The sequence below is a fragment of the Somniosus microcephalus genome, chromosome 6 (assembly GCF_052327205.1).
Source record: "Somniosus microcephalus isolate GS21.2 chromosome 6, FLI_Smic_1.0, whole genome shotgun sequence".
Lineage (NCBI taxonomy): Eukaryota > Metazoa > Chordata > Chondrichthyes > Squaliformes > Somniosidae > Somniosus > Somniosus microcephalus.
Window position 1 is genome coordinate 88,255,645 of NC_140992.1, and position 20,200 is coordinate 88,275,844.

At 45.2% G+C, this 20,200-nt stretch overlaps 1 protein-coding gene across 8 annotated transcripts in view; it reads right to left on the reverse strand.

The window, feature by feature from the left end:
* Nucleotides 1-20,200, reverse strand: part of pxylp1 (2-phosphoxylose phosphatase 1) — a 574,980-nt gene that overhangs the window by 365,082 nt on the left and 189,698 nt on the right. For 7 of the 8 annotated variants that reach the window (XM_085990500.1, XM_085990493.1, XM_085990494.1 and 4 more), the window contains one exon: nt 4,061-4,222. In XM_085990500.1, the coding sequence (XP_085846626.1) occupies nt 4,061-4,222 (162 nt within the window). Of the gene's footprint in view, nt 1-4,060; nt 4,223-12,046; nt 12,406-20,200 lie in introns of those variants that run through there. The other variant, XM_085990499.1, reaches the window with a different exon arrangement.

Here is a 20,200-nt window from a genome sequence, read left to right on the forward strand (position 1 = left end):
GCCCTTGCCTTACAATAGACAGGCTTCACGTTGGACATGATGCGGATATGCGCGTCATACCCAGTGATGCCTTCATAACTATCTGAGAACATGCTTTCGTACATTTTTAGCATTGTGTCGAGTCACTTCTTTGAAGCATCTACACTGAAGATATTTTTCCAGTCTATTTTTAACTCTCTCAACCAGTCTTTGCCCATGAGGGTTGGCCTGTTGTAGCTCACTACAATAATAGGCAGCTTTACTGACTGGCCATTGTGCTGAACTGTACATTCCATTTGTCCACATGTCTCTAGCATTTCTCCAGAGTAGGTTTTTAACTCTACAGTACTCTTTGTAAGTGGTATTTGATTAAACTTATTCTCATATGTGTCCTTACTCATGATAGAGCAGTCCGCCACCGTGTCAATACACATATCAATATATTGCTCGCTGACCAAAAGTTTTGTACGGAAGTCTTTCTCACGACTGCTGGTGTTGCCACTAGTGGCATAGATACTGTAGATGCCTAGTTCTTCAACATGAGGTGTGTTCACTTCAATATTGTGAACTCCCCCCTTTTATTGTCGCTGCTTTGCATTGCCACTAGAATGGTTCTTACTTCCTGCTTTCGATCTAGCTCTGCAAGCTGTTGAAATATGGCCTTGCTTCTGGCAGTGAAAACACTTCACATTTCTGTATTAGCAGGACTGTGGTGAGTGATTTCCATTGCAGTGATAACAATTCGCTGAACTGCTCTCACTGACATGCTTTTGACCTGGTCTCACAGCTTTAGGTTTGGCGGTGACTTTGTGACTGTAGACCTCAGCGGCACTAGTCAGTTGAGTTGAACGGAGCTCCCTAGCATTCTTAGATGCCAACTCCATAGATAGGGCAATTTTGCATGCCATGTCAAATCTTAGGTTTGGAGTGTTCAGTAATTTGGACTGTGTGCGCTCAACAACCAGGCTACACACAAACTTATCTCGCAATGCACAATCTAAAAGTGTACTGAAGTTACAATGCAAAGACAAGTTTTTAAGAGCTACAATGTACTCACTGATGGTTTCACTTTGTTTTTGGTTTCTGGTACCAAACTTATAGCTCTCTGCTATTTCTAACGGCTTTGGGTCGAAATGGTCCTAGAGTTTCTTGACAATATCTTCAAACAACACATCCATCGCTTTCCCTGGCGCGAGTAGGTTTGTCAACGTTCCATAGACATCTGACCCGATCGCCGTTAGAAAAATTGCTTTTTTACGTTCACGAATTACTTTATTTTGAGCTTGAACATTCTAATCTGCATCTTTGGTTTCAATAATTATAGGCCTTAAAAAACAGCTCCATGCACTCAATGTAAGAACTGAATGGTTCGCGAGCTCGGTCATACATGCCGAGGCTTCCGGTGAATCCCATAGGTGCGGCCATGATTGTCCTGATCTTGTTGAACAGTGACTCAGCACGCTACCTGTGTACCTGTGAGAATCAACATGTGTATGTGTTGCAGTGTACACATACATCTGAAGGCAAAGCACAGACGAGATTATTTCCAGAAGATGGTATCTGGAGGTACCCATGTGGGAGAATTTGCTAACTGATTTGTTCAATAAAAAGCTGCAAAGGTTGTGTGCAGAAAAATGCAAATGTACTGACCACTTGTGTGTTTTCTAGATTTTATGACTCCCAAGCTGGCAGGCAAGCATTTCAAACACTTCTGTAATCAATCACCCTGTCAAGATAACTCTACTTAAACCAAAGCAACATTAGATTGTAAAACACCACAAAAATTCAGTTTAGGTATCACAAATTCACTTTAAACTTTTCCACTTGAAGGTTGAACACTGAGTCCTTCCATGATCCCTAAAAATGGCATTGGGATCCCATCCTCGCCACCAAAAATGTAATATATATGGGTAGAACAAATGATGGACAGAGACACGAGTTGCTAGTTCATGTGCTTGCTTTACTAGGCCACAGCGAACTGAGAATGTTCATACTAAACCATGTGATAATACATTACACTATTGAATCCCTTTATCATTTTAAAGAGCTTGATTAGATCACCCCCTCAACCTTCTAAACAAAAGTAAAATAATAAATAGTTTTACAGCAACAGGAAAAGACATTAATTTGAAAAACAAAAAACAATCAAATCCAAATCCACTAAACCTAACTCATTCTTTATAAAAGGCAACAATTGGGACCTACAACAATAAATTATTATGCAGTCATAAAAAGATGGCAGCTTGTTCTCTGCAATGTTGTTTGTGCAAATCTATTCAATAACTCATTTTGTTAAGAAATCTGAAATAATTAAAATCTAATGTTGCTTTGGTTTAAGTAGAGTTATCTTGACAGGGTGATTGATTACAGAAGTATTTGAAATGCTTGCCTGCCAGCTTGGGAGTCATAAAATCTAGAAAACACACAAGTGGTCAGTACATTTGCATTTTTCTGCACACAACCTTTGCAGCTTTTTATTGAACAAATCAGTTCGCAAATTCTCCCACATGGGTACCTCCAGATACCATCTTCTGAAAATAATCTGGTTTACAGTTGCTAATTCTTCTAATCACTATACTTGAAGAAGAATCTGGCAGATTTCTGCTCACGTGGTGAAGGTTACAATTGCCCCCATAGTCAGCTGTGGCTCAGTGAGCAGCACCCTCGCCTCTGAGTCAGAAAGTTGTGGGTTGAAGTCCCACTCCAGGGACTTGAGCACATAAAGCTAGGTTGAAACTCCAGTGCAGTGCTGAGGGAGTGCTGCAATGTCAGAGGTGCCGTCTTTCGGTTAAACGAGGCCCTGTCTGCTCTCTCAGGTGGACATAAAAGTTCCCATGACACTATTTTGAAGAAGAGCAGGGGAGTTATCCCCGGTGTCCTGGCTAATATTTATCCCTCAACCAACATAACAAAAACAGGTTATCTGGTCATTATCACATTGCTGTTTGTGGGACCTTGCTCTACCTAAATTGGCTGCCGCGTTTCCCACATTACTACAGTGACTACACTCCAAAAGTGTTTTTTCACGTCCGGTGGTCGTGAAAGGCGCTATATAAATGCAAGTCTTTCTTTCTTTCATAATCTAGGCCTAACGCTTCTGTGCAGTACTGACGGAGTGCTGCAGTGTCGGAGGTGTTGCCTTTTGGATAAGATGTTAAACAGAGTCCCTTCTACCATTCCAACGGATTTAAAAGGTCCCATCTGAAGAATGAAATCAATGGAATGAAAATCAGGCAGGTTCTATAACAGTTGGACAATCCGCTCTGTTAGATCACCATGCAGGCATGAATACAAAAATCTACGCACGTGTGCCTCCTTTAGCAGAACAATTATTAGCGTGAATCTTTAACAAGAGAATAGACAAATCAATAAAATTAAGACAAAAAACAGTAATAATAAAATAAATAATTTTCAGTTATATACCCATTTCCATGTCCTCAAGGCATTAAAAAGTGCTTCAGTGGCAATGAATTACTTTTTTTTGACGTGTAGTCACTGCTGTTTTTTGTAGGCAAATGTGGCAACTAATTTGCACACAACAAGGTCCCATAAACAGATAATCTGTTTCTAGTGGTATTGGTTGAGAGATGAATATTGGCCAGGGCACTGGGGCAACTCCCCTGCTCTTCTTTGAATTGTGCCATAGGATCTTTTACATCCACATGATCACACCCAAATCTTACAGATTTTATTTGAAAGTTGTGATTCAGTGAGTTTCTTATGTTGCAATTATTCCTATGTTAAAGTGCTGTTATCGCACACCCTGAATTTCAAATGCAATCCTAATTGGACTTCATCTGCTGACAGGTCTAATGAGCAATCCGGTGGATCGACACTGGAACAGGGAGCCTCAGACTATTAGCATGCACTCAGTTATTACCATGTACTTAAATTAGCTCTGTCTCCTTTTGCAGCATGGAGCTCAATAGGTGATGACCAATATGAACTAGTCTTCACTGTACTGTCCAGGTACACAGATACAATAATATCTATTTTAAATTGATTTGATCAAGAAATCTAGCATTCATTTGCAGTCTATCATTCAGCTTTACCAAGTTACAGACCCTCATTAATATCATACCTTCCAGGCCATGATCAGTTTTATTTGGCATGTTGCAGTATAGATAGGCCTCATAAATTGGGTCCAACCTTGGAGGAGCAGTGTACAGATCTACCAATATTCGTTTTCGGGTTTTAGCAACCATTCCATCCTCTTTTGGTTGTGTCACAGGGATCAAATGCACTGGAATGAAAAATTAGAGATACATTAATCACTGTTCGATACAACCGGCATAAACACCATAGTTTCAAGACATTTGTGAGAGGAAGGATTCATTTTGGTTTAAAAACAGAGCAACGTGCAGCTTTGCTGGTAATGTACATGCAGTAATCAGGTGTTACAACAAAGACAAGTTTTTCCATTTATTGAGTATAGGAAAGCTACTTTTCCCTCATGTTTATCACTATTGTCTCCTCTTCTTTCCCAAAGGCAGTTACTCATCCTGGGGCACAGTTCGTCAGGCACTTAAAACCCTCAGATACTTCACCCCTGTGGCTATTTTCATGTCTGAACCTAGATAGTAAGCATTGATAGACTATTGAAATGTGAAGAGCACCACAGCCAAATTAAACCCTGTTCTCACCTGAGATCCACAAACGTGTGCAGGATATTGATTGGGAACTGGAACTCAGGCTGATTTTCCCCCTTCTAGCCAAGGCACGTGAGGATAACTGTTGCGTTCTACTGCTGCCTCTGTTGAAATCAGCTAACTCAGAATTAATCTTGGCCTAACCCTTAAACTTCCTGAGCTGTATAGCTCAGTACACCACACTGCATTGGTCCACTGAGCTAACTGGGAGAGCTGAGATCCATGATCCTGAAGACATGCCATAGGAATAAGTAATCTACTATATAAAAATGGTGAGTCATCTGAAGATTCAAAAGACACTGCACCTATATGTGGCACTGTAAACATAATGTTATGTGATTAATTAAGTGTAATGGGGCTGCATCTAATGTTACGTGAAAGTCTCCTACTGAACCCTCAGTGGAGCAAAAGCAGTGCATTCCTGAAAAAAAAATCACCTCTCACACTTTGCATGAGTTCTGGTCAGCAACCCCCCTTGCCATACTCAGTGAATCCTAGCCTTGGGAAGGGAAGGCGAACAGAGCACTGCACCCTGCCAGTATGAAAATCTGAGCCAGGTACAAGTAGTTTCCTGTCTTTTCTCCTCTGTCCCCATCTCCCTCCCGATTCTTCCTTTCCTCCACCCCTCTTCTCCACTCCAATCACTTCCCCATTTCCCATCCTCCTCCTTTGTCCATCCCTTGTCTCCCTTCTCATGTTCTGTTTTCCCTTCCTGTCCACCGCCCATCCCCTTCTACCTTCCCACATCTTTCACCCCCCATTGGGAAGGGTGATGGGGATGGAGGAGCAAAGGCAGGAACTACCCCAATGGAGGGTAGCTAAGCTCCTCTTCCCGCCTCCTCCCTCCCCCACCTGGATCCACGTATCAGCCCACCCTCTAACACTGCTTCACTTGAATACTGCACTTGGTATAGACTTATCCCACAGGAGATCAACTAGTAATCCAATAAAATTCTCACTTTGCATTGATATGGTTGCAAATCCTGGTGGAAATCATTAAAAGACCCATTAATCAATAACTTTTACAGGATGCAAAAAGGTAGCTGGATCACTTGATAAATTGAAGCAGTTACTGAGAAACTGATCCATTCATAGAATAGTACAGCACAGAAGGAGGCCATTCGGCCCATCGAGACTGGGCCAGCTCTTTCGAAGAGCAATCCTGTTAGTCCCACTCCCCACTCTTTTCCCACATCCCTGCAATTTTTACTCTTTCAAGTATTTATCCAATTCCCCTTTGAAGGCTACTATTGAATCTTTATCCACCGCCCTATCAGGCAGTGTATTCCAAATCCTAACTACTCGTTGTGTAAAAAACATTTTCCTCATGTCGCCTCTGGTTCTTTTGCCAATCACCTTAAATTTGTGCCCTCTGGTTATCGACCCTTCAGCCATTGGAAACAGTTTCTCTTTATTTACTCTCTCTAAACCCTTCATGATTTTAAACACCTCTATCAAATCTCCTCTTAGCCTTCTCCGCTCTAAGGAGATCAACCCCAGCTTCTCCAGTCTATCCATGTAACTGCAATCCCTCATCCCTGAGCCATTCTAGTAAATCTCTTCAGTACCCTCTCCAAAGCCTTCACACCCTTCCTAATGTGTTGTACCCAGAATTGGACACAATACTCCAGCTGGGGCCGAACTAGTGTTTTATATAGGTTTAGCACTGATACTCTAAATACTAAAATAAATATCCTTTCTACACACAGTGACACCAGGTTTATGAAAATGGCACCTAAACCAGAATAAAATGGAAACTAAAGGGCTGGATTTCAACACTGGCCACATGGCGGAAAATAGGCGGGTAGACAGTTAAAATGGCTGCAGTGACTTACCCTTCCGATCCCGCGGCCTTCCCGGGTGCAATATATCTGCTCTTTTATACAGGTGAGTGGGATACCTGCCAGAAGACGACATTGGGGCCCGACTGCAATTTTAACTCAAGGCCTGCGCGGGGAGGCCATTGTGGCTGCCCTGCCAAGCCAACCTGATGGGTCCCATGTAGATGAGGCCCAGGAGTTAAAATCCCCCGGGCATGACATTGCGAAGGGTTGCACAGTTTCCCATCTGCCTCGGCCCTCATCTGCACGACTCCCACCGGCAGTTAAAATCTAGGCTTTAGTTAAATTGGCAGTTATGGACTAGGAATTTGTTTGTATATGTGTGAAGTACACTGTCCTCATCTTGGTTCCTGGTACATTATTCATATTAGAACTCCATTTGTTTCTTGAACTTGAAATCACACCTTGTGATATTAGTGAATGAATGTTTAATAGGGATGATTCCACACTTCCTGCAAGTGGGGCTTCCAACTTGGAGCACAGCTTCACCCTATATATGTTCATGTCAAGTTGCTTCCTCTGTTATTTTAAAAGAAGTACTAGCCTGTTAAAAACAAGGAAGTGAAAGGAATTTCAGAAGCTTGTGTTAATATCCCAAGGTGTGATCTCAGGGACAGCATCTTTTTAAAATAAACAGGTCAACATTTTACATTTTAAATGATATTAATATCGTGCCCACAAAATCCAGGTGTGTCACCTCTTCAGAAAAGTACTAGTCCTTCAGCAGAGAACTATATATTCTGCATTCAACACATCTGTATTGTTCAAAAGTATCTACTAATCCCAAAGCATATTGCATGGCTTTAACTCATATGTCACTTTAACAGGCATCTCCATGGATTTCTGATAATGAATTAACTGCTAATCCTTAATGCTCAATTGAGAAAGAACAACACCAGAACAGTATGCCTTTGAGGCTCGTCATTTTTATTATAACAACTGCAACTAATTGTGATAACCACAAACAATAGTGTTAATAAATCTAGAGCTGTGAAGAAGCACAATATTCAGGTCTTTTTTAATGGATTGGAATTAAACACATTTGGGTGGATTTTTTGCAAAGTATTAATTTTTCAAACACAATTCCAATGTCATATTGATTAAAATCTGATATTAGCACATTAGTTAAAAATGTCAATTAATTTTCACAGAAAACATGTGGATGATTTTAAAAGTTCATATTCTGGTGTTGCGATAGAGATGCTATTGCTGCACTGAGAGCCAAGCTACTTAGATTTAAACAAGAATTGTTGTTCAGCATTTTAAAAGCTTTACTTTACGGAACACCATTCCAGTAGCACTTTTTTTCTCAAAATATTTACAGTGGTAAATTTTCACAACTGGACTAATTGTGCAAAAAGTGGGATGTTTAAACATCCACATCCAACATGGATGGATTGCCAGGGTAGTTACTGCTTGTCCTGTTAACTCCATCAATTTTGTTTGCCAAATAAAACAAATAAAAATATATTAAATAAAGAACATTATTTTTCAACAGTACCCTGTGCTATACAGAGTGTGCTAACCAACATTCCAGCAATGTTTTATCAGACAAATAATAATTGTATATAGAAAAATAATCTTTTCGAATGCTTATTAGCAGTACTTAGTGGTTGTTCTGCAGGCATTAATCACTTTATAGCAGACACAGCAAGAAGTAGTGGTGTTGTGAGCAATTATTTGGACAGTAGTTTTACTGTAACTTTACCTTTTCCATGAAGTTTGTTGCCCAGTCCCCATTGGTTTTTACAAACTACAGTGTGACCCAGTTATAAATCTGGCTACTACTCACACTAGTCTGAACAATCTTAGATCAAACAAAAGGCTTCTTTGATGCTCTCGATATATACAAAAAATAACTTATATATCTCACAATTGCTGGCAACATGCACACACTCTTTGAATATAAATGCAAGTCTTTCTTTCTTTTATAAAATTCACAACCCACATCCAATTATTTTGTATCAGTTGCCAGTAATGTTTCCACATAGAAAACTTATTATTCATATTCAGCTGAAGAATTAAGTAAGATGCATTTTCTAAATTTTATTTATTGAACTGGGTCAGGTTTTCACTTGTTGGATCTCATGGGCACAGGAACATCAGACTAAGCATGCAGATGTGTGGTTACCCACACAACCAAGCTGCCTATTCAAACAGCATACAAATGTCAGCCATGGCTCAGTGGGTAGCACTCTCGCCTGAGTCAGAAGATGGTGGGTTCAAGCCCTAATCCAGAGACTTAAGCACAAAAATCCAGGCTGACACTCCAGTGCAGTGCTGAGGGAATGCTGCACTGTCGGAGGTACCGTCTTTCGGATGAGACATTAAACTGAGGCCTGCCTGCTCTCCCAGGTGGGCATAAAAGATCCCATGGCACTGTTTTGAAGAAGAGATGGGGAGTTATCTCCAGTGGCCTGGCCAATATTTATCCCTCAATCATCATAACAAAAACAGATTATCTGGTCATTATCACTTTGCTGTTTGTGGGAGCTTGCTGTGTGCAAAATAGAATATGAGAGTAAATTGCGAGACATAAAAACCGACTGTAAAAGCTTCTATACATATGTAAAAAGGAAAAGATTAGCGAAAGTAAATGTGGGTCCCTTACAAGCTGAGACAGGAGAAATTATAATTGGGAATAAGGAAATGGCAGAGAAATTAAACAAATACTTTGGCCACGATTTTGTAAATAGAGGCGGGTTGGGAGCGGGTCAGGTGGTTTCTGGCTTCCAGTCCCGCCCCCAACTACATCCGGCCCACAGACGTGATTCTATGTTGATTGACCTTGTTAAGCCCGCCCTGCAGGCTTGCCGGCCAAATAAGAGGAAGCTGGTCAGATGATGTCATTTGATGACGTGTCATCTGCCAGTTTTCTTAAAGGGACCACGCACAATTTTTCTTTGACAGCTCATTTCTCAGTGTTTGACAGCATTAAGGTGCTGCAGATACTGACAATCACTGTACAAAGGTGAGATTTTGCACCCAGGCTCTCCAGTGACTCCCTCCATAGGCTGGAACAGATGGCAGCTGCAGGTGAGATGACAGAAGCGATCTGTCCTGTGAGGGAGCCGATGTCCTCGGGGTAATATTTTCTAGGGCGGTTCGGGAGGATTTAAACTAATTTGGCAGGGGGATGGGAACCTAGGTAGTGGAAAAGAGGGAAGTCATATGAAGTCAGAAATAGATGGTAGAAAGGTGAGAAGCAATAAGCAAAGGAGAGAAACACAAAGGGCCAAACTAATTCATAATGAGAGTGTGAAAAAAGCAAGCCTGAAGGCTTTGTATCTTAATGCTAGAAGCATTAGGAACAAGGTGGATGAATTAGTTGTGGAAATAGAGGTAAACAAGTATGACTTGATTGGGATTACAGAAACGTGGCTGCAGGGTGGGCAAGGCTGGGAACTTAACATCCAGGGATATACAATATTTAGGAAGGATCGGCAAAAAGGTAGGGGAGGTGGGGTAGCATTGCTGGTAAAGGAGGGGATTAATGCAATGGAAAGGAAGGATATTAACTCGGATGAAACGGAATCTGTATGGGTAGAAATGAGAAATAGCAAGGGGAGGAAAACGTTAGTGGGTGTGATATATAGGCCTCCAAATAGTAACATGGAGGTGAGGGAAGGCATAAAAAGGGAAATTAGAGAAGCGTGCGATAAGAGCACAGCTGTCATCATGGGTGACTTTAATTTACATATTGATTGGACTACCCAAATTAGTAAAAATTCTGAGGAGGAGGAATTCCTGGAATGTTTTCGGGACGGTTATCTGGACCAATATGTCGAGGAGCCGACTCGAGATCAGGCCATTTTAGACTGGGTATTGTGCAATGAGAAGGGACTTATCAGCAATCTTCTTGTACGAGGCCCCTTGGGTCAGAGCGATCATAATATGATCGAGCTCTCAGTCGAGATGGAGAGTGAGGAAATTGAATCAGAGACTAAGGTCCAGAACTTAAATAAAGGGAATTACGAGGGTATGAGACGGGAATTGGGTAAGATTGATTGGGTGGTGTTTCTGGGGGGATTGACAGTGGAGAGACAATGGCAAGCATTCAAAGATAGAATGGAAGAATTCCAGAACATGTTTATACCGGTTTGGCATAAAAATAAACCTAAAAAGGTGACTCAACCGTGGATAACGAGGGAAATTAGGGACAGCATAAAATCAAAAAAAAGGGCATATCAACTGGCAAAAAAAAGCACCAGACCGGAAGATTGGGGGCAGTACAGGATACAGCAAAAGAGGACAAAGGGATTAATCAGGAAGGGGAAAATAGAATACGAAAGTAAACTTGCAGCAAACATAAAGACAGACTGCAAAAGCTTTTATCGGTATATCAGGAGGAAAAGACTGGTAAAATCCCAAGTCGGTCCCTTGCAGTCCGATTCGGGAGAATATATAATGGAGAATAAGGAAATGGCAGACCAATTAAACTCATACTTTGGTTCTGTATTCACAAAGGAGGACACAAATAACCTCCCAGGAATATCGGCAAACATAGGGACTAATGAGAGGGAGGAGCTGACAGAAATTAGTATCTCTAGGGATATGGTGTTGGGTAAGTTGAGGGGACTGAAGGCCGACAAATCCCCGGGGCCTGATAAACTACATCCTAGGGTACTTAAGGAGGTGGCCCTGGAGATAGCAGATGCTCTAAGGATCATCTTCCGGAACTCCATTGACTCGGGAACAGTACCCGTGGATTGGAGGGTAGCTAATGTTACCCCAATATTTAAAAAGGGGGGTAGAGAGAAAGCAAGTGAATTATAGACCAGTAAGCCTTACATCGGTTGTGGGCAAAATGCTAGAGTCCATTATTAAGGATAAAATAGCGGAGCACTTGACAAATGGGGAAAGGATCGGACAGAGTCAACATGGATTTACAAAGGGTAAATCGTGTTTGACTAATCTGCTGGAATTTTTTGAGGAAGTAACTGGTAAAATAGATGGGGGAGAGCCAGTGGATGTGGTGTACCTTGACTTCCAGAAAGCCTTCGATAAGGTTCCACACAAAAGATTATCATGCAAAATTAAGGCTCATGGGATTGGGGGCAAAGTATTAACGTGGATAGAGAACTGGCTGGCGGATAAAAAACAGAGAGTTGGAATAAACGGCTCGTTTTCGGAGTGGCAGGCAGTGACCAGCGGGGTGCCGCAAGGATCTGTCCTGGGACCCCAGCTGTTCACAATATATATAAATGATCTGGATCAGGGAATTGGATGCAATATTTCCAAATTCGCTGACGACACTAAACTAGGAGGAGGGGTGGGCTCTGATGAGGATGTCAGGAGGCTACAGTGCGATTTGGACAGGTTGGGGGAATGGGCGGATACGTGGCAGATGCACTATAATGTGGATAAATGCGAGGTTATCCACTTTGGGGGTAAAAACAGGAGGGTAGATTATTATCTAAATGGCAATAGATTGGGAGATGGGGAAGTGCAGAGGGACCTGGGTGTTCTTGTGCACCAGTCACTGAAGGAGAGCATGCAGTTGCAACAGGCGATTAAGAAGGCAAATGGTATGTTGGCCTTCATATCAAGGGGGTTCGAGTATAGGAATAGGGATACCTTACTACAGCTGTACAAGGTGCTGGTGAGACCGCATCTGGAGTATTGTGTACAGTTTTGGTTGCCCCATCTGCGGAAGGATGTTCTTGCCATGGAAAGAGTGCAACGGCGATTCACCAGGCTGATACCTGGAATGGCGGGAATGACCTACGAAGAGAGATTAAATAGTTTGGGCTTGTACTCACTGGAGTTTAGAAGATTGAGAGGGGATCTCATCGAAACATATAAAATTATGGCAGGCCTGGACAGGCTGAATTCAGAGAGAATGTTTCCAATGGCCGGGGAGCACAGAACCAGGGGCCACAGTCTAAAAATAGCGGGCAAATCATTTAAAACAGAGATGAGGAAGAATTTCTTCACTCAAAGAGTGGTGAGCCTGTGGAATTCCCTGCCACAGAGGGCTGTGAAGGCTAATTCAATAAATATTTTCAAGAGAGAATTGGATATATTTCTGAAGGCTAAGGGGATTAAGGGTTACGGAGAAAAGGCGGGGACGGGGTACTGAACTGGTAAGATCAGCTATGATCTCAGACGAAGATCAGCCATGATCTCATTGAATGGCGGAGCAGGCTCGAAGGGCCGAATGGCCTACTCCTGTTCCTATCTCTATGTTTCTATGTTTCTCCCAATGAGGTGGGACTAGACATCAATTTCAAAACTTTTTACCTACAGAAAAGTGTAAAAGCATTAAAAATGATATTCCCAACATTTGCTTACCTCTGAAACTCACCAGTGCATCATTGGATCCTTCACCCCACTTCTGCAGCTGTCATCAATGCAGAAACACTAGAGCAGATTCACAACATGCCACATTTACCTGCTGGGTGTCCAGAAGTCGGGAACCCTGGGGCAGAAGTGGCAAAATTGAAAAAGAGCCTGTTAACTACTCTCAAGTACCTGTTAACAGGAAGGTAAGTGGCTTTAATCCTCTTTCCGCCGCTAGGTGTCGGGTCCATGCGCAAATCGGGGACCCGGCACTTGGGAAGATTGATTGGAGACGGGTTGACGGCGTTATCGAAACCTGGCATCAATCAAAATGATTTTGACCCTTGACCCGCCTCCAAACCCGCCCTCTAATTGCCGATAAAATTGCGGCCTTAGTGTCTGTCTTCACGGAAGAAGACGCAAAAAACTTCCCGGAAATAGTGGAGAACCAAGGGTCTAGTGAGAATGAGGAACTGAAAGAAATTAGTATTAGTAAAAAAATAGTACTGGAGAAATAAATGGGACTGAAAGCCGATAAATCCCCTGGACCTGATGGCCAAAATCCTAGGGTTTTGAAAGAGGTGGTTATAGAGATAGTGGATGCATTGGTTTTCATTTTCCAGAATTCCATAGATTCTAGAATAGTTCCCATGGATTGGAAGGTAGCAAATGTAACCCCACTATTTAAGAAAGGAGGGAGAGAGTAAACAGGGAACTACAGACCAGTTAGCCTGACATCAGTAGTAGGGAAAATGCTAGAATCTATTGTTAAGCATGTGGTAACAGGGCATTTAGAAAATAATAATAGGATTGGGCAAAGTCAACACGGATTTATGAAAGGGAAATCATGTTTGACAAATCTGTTAATGAGTTTTTTGAGGTTGTAACTAGCAGAATAAATAAGGGGGAACCAGTGGATGTGGTGTATTTGGATTTTCAGAAGGCATTCAATAAGGTGCCACACAAGAGGTTATTAAACAAAATTATGGCTCATGGGATTGGGGGCAATATACTAGCATGGACTGAGGATTGGTTAATGGACAGAAAACAAAGAGTAGGAATAAACGGGTCATTTTCGGGTTGGCAGGCTATAACTATTGGGGTACAGCAATGATCAGTACTTGGGCCTCAGCTATTCACAATCTACATTGTGGCACGGTGGCATAGTGGTTAGCACTGTTGCCTCACAGCGCCAGGGACCCGGGTTCGAATCCGGCCTCAGGCGACTGTCTGTGTGGAGTTTGCACATTCTCCCCGTGTTTGCGTGGGTTTCCTCCGGGTGCTCCGGTTTCCTCCCACAGTCCAAAGATGTGCGGGTTAGGTTGATTGGCTATGATAAATTGACCCTTAGTGTTAGGGGGATTAAATACGTGGGGTTACGGGGATAGGGTGGGATATGTGTTGGTGTAGGGGTTACGGGGATCGGGTGGGATATGTGTCGGTGCAGGCTCGATGGGCCGAAATGGCCTCTATCTGCACTGTGGGGTTTCTGTGATTCTGTGATCAACGGTTTAGATGAGAGGTCCAAATGTAATATATCCAAATTTGCTGATGATACAAAGCTGGGTGGGAATGTAAGTTGAGAGGAGGATGCAAGGAGGCTTCAAGGGGATATAGACAGGCTAAGTGAGTGGGCAAGAACATGGCAAATGGAAAATAATGTGAAGAAATGTGAAGGTATCCACTTTGGTAGGAAAAATAGAAAAATAGAGTATTTTTTAAATAGTGAGAGATTGGGAAATGTTGGTGATCAGTGGGACCTGGGTGTCCTTGTACACGAATCACTGAAAGTTAACATGCAGGTACAGCAAGCAATTAGGAAAGCAAATGGTATGTTGTCCTTTATTACAAGAGGATTTGAGTACAAGAGTAAAGATGTCTTACTGCAATTATATAGGGCCCTGGTGAGGCCACACCTGGAGTATTGTGTACAGTTTTGGTCTCCTTACCTAAGGAAGGATATACATGCCATAGAGGGAGTGCAACAAAGGTTCACCAGACTGGTTCCTGGGATGGGGGGGATTGTCCTATGAGGAGAGACTGAGTAGACTAGGCCTATATTCTCTAGAGTTTAGAAGAATGAGAGGTGATCTCATTGAAACATACAAAATTCTTACAGGGCTTGACAGGGTAGATGCAGGGAATGTTTCCCCTGGCTGGGGAGTTTAGAACCAGGGGTCACAGTCTCAGAATAAAGGGTCGGCCATTTAGGACTGAGATGAGGAGAAATTTCTTCACTCAGAGGGTGGTGAATCTTTGGAATTCTCTACCCCAGAGGGCTGTGGAGGCTCAGTCGTTGAGTATATTCAAGACAGAGATTGATAGATTTTTGAATATTAAGGGAATCAAGGGATATGAGGATAGTGCAGGAAAGTGGAGTTGAGGTAGAAGATCAGCCATGATCTTATTGAATGGCGGAGCAGGCTCGAGGGGCTGAATGGCCTACTCCTGCTCCTATTTCTTATGTACTTATATTCTTATGTGTTTCCTACATTACAACAGTGACTACACTTCAAAAGTACTTCATTGTCTGCAAAGCACTTTGGAGTGTCCTGAGGTCGTGAAAGGCGCTATAGAAATGCAAGTCATTCTTTTTTAACTATTTGCTCCACGGGTGGCGGGGGGGGGTAATCTCCAGTTTTAAAACTGTTCTTCAGATATTGCTATGAATTTCAAAGTAAATTTTGAAAATCTTTCCTCCATTGAAAATTGTCTTAAGCATAGAGAAAGAGTTTTTTTCATTTTTGTTAACTCAACAGATCATGACTTTTTCCATCTCCCAGCTTTGGGTTTAAGACCACAATCACCGAGCCCTTTGGCTGAGTGGTCACTAAAAGGCCCATTATTATTTATTATCCTTAAATGAACTGTGATTAGCATGCATGCAAATCTTTATTTCCGATTAGCATTTTCAACTCCAATCTATTAAGAACCATTACATCTTCACTGTTGCTGTGTTATAAAATACTTTGGCCTAGAAATTGGGTATAGCCTCGCTTGAGGCGTTAGAACTGGCGAAGCGCTAAGTTTATAGCCAGACGAAAGTTATCGCTGCCTGGCGAGATATTGGGTTGCATCGCCCCCAAAGGGTCTTGAGGCGCTAATTCAGCCATTGCACGGTGCTCTTAAGGCGCAAAAGTTCAGGCGCTACTCAATATCGACGCGGACGGGTGCAGCGCAGGTGATCTCAATTACGGGAAACCACGAGACCTCCAGGCGCCGGCCGGCTCTTAAAGGGGTGGGTCAGTCAGCCTGAGCTTCAACACCCAACGCCCTGTAGGCCTCAGAATCGGCGCTCGCCCTTGTCTGGCGGTACAAAGTTGTTCATCATGGAGAAGGTTAGACAGAGAACAGAGCGCTTCAGCACTGAGGCTCTGGACCACTTGGTGGCTGCAGTTGAGCGCCATCGAGAGGTCCTGTATCCGGATAATGGCAAGAGGCCGAATCAGAAGGCTTACCGACGATCTTGGAGGGAGGTTGCTGTGAGGGTCAACTCCAGCAGCATGGCGACCAGGACCCCTGTTCAGTGCAGGAAGAAATTCAACGACGTCACACGGATCGTTAGGGTGAGTGATGGTTTACCAAACTTGTGCTTCCCTCCATCTGCAGCTGACTTCGGGCACCCTGCTGCAATGATGCCCCAATGGCCATCTGTCAGCATGCACCCATGGCCCTTTCTGGGCACACACATGGACAGATGTCTCAAGGCCTCATGTAAGGGCTCTTGCACCATGGGGGGCATGCGATGATCTCTCAAGGCCTCATGTAAGGGCTCTTGCACCATGGGGGGCATGTGATGATCTCTCAAGGCCTCATGTAAGGGCTCTTGCACCATGGGGGGCATGCGATGATCTCTCAAGGCCTCATGTTACAGAACTTCCCCTTCTTTCCCCTGCAGTCCAAACTGGCCATGATCCGAAAGGAGCAGCATCGAACCGGTGGCGGACCTCCACAAGTGGTCACTCTGACGGATCTGGAGGAGAGAGTGCACCAGATACTTGGAGGACGTCTGTCTGGTCCTGTGACCACTGCATCTGCCGACCCCATTACCGACAGCGAGGGTAAGACTCTCACCTTTTTCACCTGTTGCCTTCCACTTGGTCCCCCCCGCCAGCATGCATCCTCAGTGTGCAGCCATGTCAGAGCCTTGCCGCAATCTGGCATGCCTTTCAGCAAAGCTGTCCTTTTGCTAAAGCCACTCTTCCACCTCCCACTTTCAGATGAAGCAGCACCAACTCGGGCTCAATGCACTGAAGCTGCCAGTGCCAGTGCCACCGGAGGCGAGGACCAGGAGGAATCCGGAACAGCCGTTGCAGAATCCGGGGAGCTGACACATCTACAGACTGGGGATAGTAGTCCCCTGGAGGCGGGGGGGGGGGGGCTCTGAGGATGAACCAGTTGCCAGACCAAGCGGCATGCAGCAACGCACGGGGGATAGGCAAGTTCGGCCACCGTCTCCCCGGAGGGCAAGGCAGGTCGTGATGACTGCTGCACAGAGTGCAGATGAGGTCCGTCGCCTGGCTGAGATGAGCAAACAGGCCCGGGTCAGACACACGGAGCTGATGGCTGCAGTGGAGAAGATGCCTGAGTCAATAGATTCATTGGCTAAGAGTATGTTGGACTTCGGGGCAACAATGGAGAGGACTCTCCAGGGCTTTGGTGCAACAATGGACAGGACTCTGCAGGTGTTCGGGGCAACAATGGACAGGTCTATCCAGGGCTTCGGGGCAACAATGGACAGGACTATCCAGGGCTTCGGCCCAACAATGGAGAGGACTGTCCACGGCTTTGAGTCGGCTATGGAAAGGACTGTTCAGGGCTTCGGACAATCCCTGGAAAGGTCTGTGCAGGGCTTGTCCGAAGCAGTGGAGCGGTCGGCACCTGGCTTGTCTGAAGCTATGGGAAGAACTGTCCAGGCCTTCTCCGAAGCACTGGCACCTGGCACATAGGTCCTCACTGTTGCCACGCAGTCACTTGCTGGGCTCCTCCACAGCCAGATTGACACAACGCGATCTCTCACTGTAGCCACCCTCTCTGCATCAGTTAGGATCACCCCGGGCCCTTCCAGTCCCATGCAAGGCCAGCAATCAGTGGAGCATGCGATTGTGGTGGATGAGCCGAGCCGCTCCCCTCAGATAGCCAGTGTGTCGTCCGACCATGGTGCAGGTATCCTCTCTCGGCAGGAGACCACTGCACATGCCAGCGCTGGGACACCTGCATTGCAGCTGCCACCACCTGCAGGCCACACTGCTTCCAGCCATGGTCCCATCAAGCATCCTGCGTCCGCACCCTACAAGCCCAGAGGTCGGCCAGGCCATCCCTCAGGGGCTTCTGCGCTTCCAGACAGTCAGCAGGTGTCCCCCAGCCTTGAGGCCGCCACTGGGGTCCAATTACGTCGGAGCAGCAGGGAGGGAAGGGGCCGGGCGCGAAAGAGAAGTCGTTCTCCCTCAAGGGGCCAGTTGTAGAGTGAGGTGCTGAGACGTTTGTTAGTTCAAATGCAAGGACACCCTCACCTGTTGTTATATTTGCAGAAGGTTTGTTGAGTTTTGCCGAACAGTTCACAGTTATTTTGAAAGTTATGGTTTCTGCTGACATTACGTTGTTTAGCTGTAATGAAAGACTTTTGTGCCAATAAACAGAAGTTTCAATGTGGCATGGTGCATGTGACTAGTTTCAGTGATGCTGGCATTCAGAGGCCCTCAAACATCCAAAGTGCGCATGAGTTAAGACTCTCATCATTCCGCCACAGGGGTGTCGACACGAGTCCAGATGAGCCTCTGACGCATGGCCCTTCCACTTTCAGCAGCCCTTCCATCTTCCTCCTCCTCTTCCTCCACCTCCGCCTCCTCCTCCTCCTCCGCCTGCTCTTCCTCCTCTGCCTCCTCTTCCTCCTCATCCTCCGCCTGCTCTTCCTCCTCCTCCTCCGCCTCCTCCTCCTCCGCCTCCTCCTCCTCCTCCTCCGCCTGCTCTTCCTCCTCCTCCTCCTCCTCCTCCTGCTCTTCCTCCTCCTCCTCCTCATACTCCTCCTCCTCCTCCGCCTGCTCTGCTGGTCGTTGAGGGACAGCTGGAATTGGCTGTGTGTGTCGAATCGCCAAGTTGTGGAACATGCAGCAGACGACGACGATGTGTCCCACTTGCTGCGGCGAGTACTGCAGGGATCCCCCCGAATCTTCCAGACATTGGAGACGCTTTTTGACAACACCAATAGTGTGCTGTTTACTGTGCCTGGTCGCCTGATGGCCGCTGCTGATCAGCTCTTCTGCTGGGGTGTCGGCCACACGGAGTGTTGTCATCAGCCATGGCCAGAGAGGATAGCCCTTGTCCCCAGTAAGCCAGCCTCGTCTTCGAGGCAGCCCCTCAAAAAGGTTACAAACTGAGCTCAGCCGCAGGATAAAGGCATCGTGGCTGCACCCTGGGAAATGCACGGTCACTGCCATGATGATTTGGCGGTGGTCACAGACCAGCTGCATGTTGAGGGAGTGCAACCCCTTGCGGTTGCGGAAGTCCTAAGGATGATGGCATGGCACCCTCAAAGCCAAGTGTGTGCTGTCACTCGCCCCCTGCACCATGGGGAAGTCCGCAATAGAAGCGACACCCTGCGCACCCTCCGGCTGCTTGTGCAGGGTCCGAGGGAAGGTAATGAATTGACGCCTTCGCCGATAAAGGGCTTCTGTAACTTGCCGGATGCAACAGTGGACTGCAACCTGAGCGACAGTCGCAATGTCCCCAATGGCTGACTGAAAGGATCCGTTGGCATAAAAATGGAGGCCATCAGTCACTTTAGCCATCACGGACAGAGAGGTTCTGCAGCGTTCACGCGGCTGCAGATCATGACCAAACAGGTGGCACAGATCAGTAACAATGTCCCTCCAGAATTGGAGCCTTCCCAAACACTGCTCCTCCGACATATCAAGGCTTCTCACCTGCTGCCTAAAGACCCTCGCAGCTTCCCGTCGGATTGGCCAACCTCCATTGGCCCTCCTCCTTCTGGCCAATCCCGGCCCTCTCTCCCGCCTTCTCTCTGCCCCTTCACAGTGTTGGGCGATGAGGCCGTCGCCCTCCAAACAAGCTCTCATTCCGATGCCAGTTGGTCAAAAGGCTTTAAGGTGGAGTGCTGCAAGTGCTTCGGACAGGTTTGAAGGACCCAAGTACTGTAAAGCTACATGATGTGCCTCAATGAATCTGAGACTCGACGTTAACGGAGCAAAGCAAGGCTTTTATTAACTCAGAAAGTAATACACATTGGAGAAGTGTCTCTCATCCAGAGATCTGCTGTGAGACACGCTGGGGCTTGCTTAAGTAGGGGCCAGGTATGGGCGGAGCCCTACACACAATACAATACAGGTAAGGAGATGAAACTGAAACTAAACTAAACACAGGGAATAAAGTGCCTGATGAATGGCATATTTCATCACATTCACCCCTTCTACAGATTTAGTCTGTTCGGGG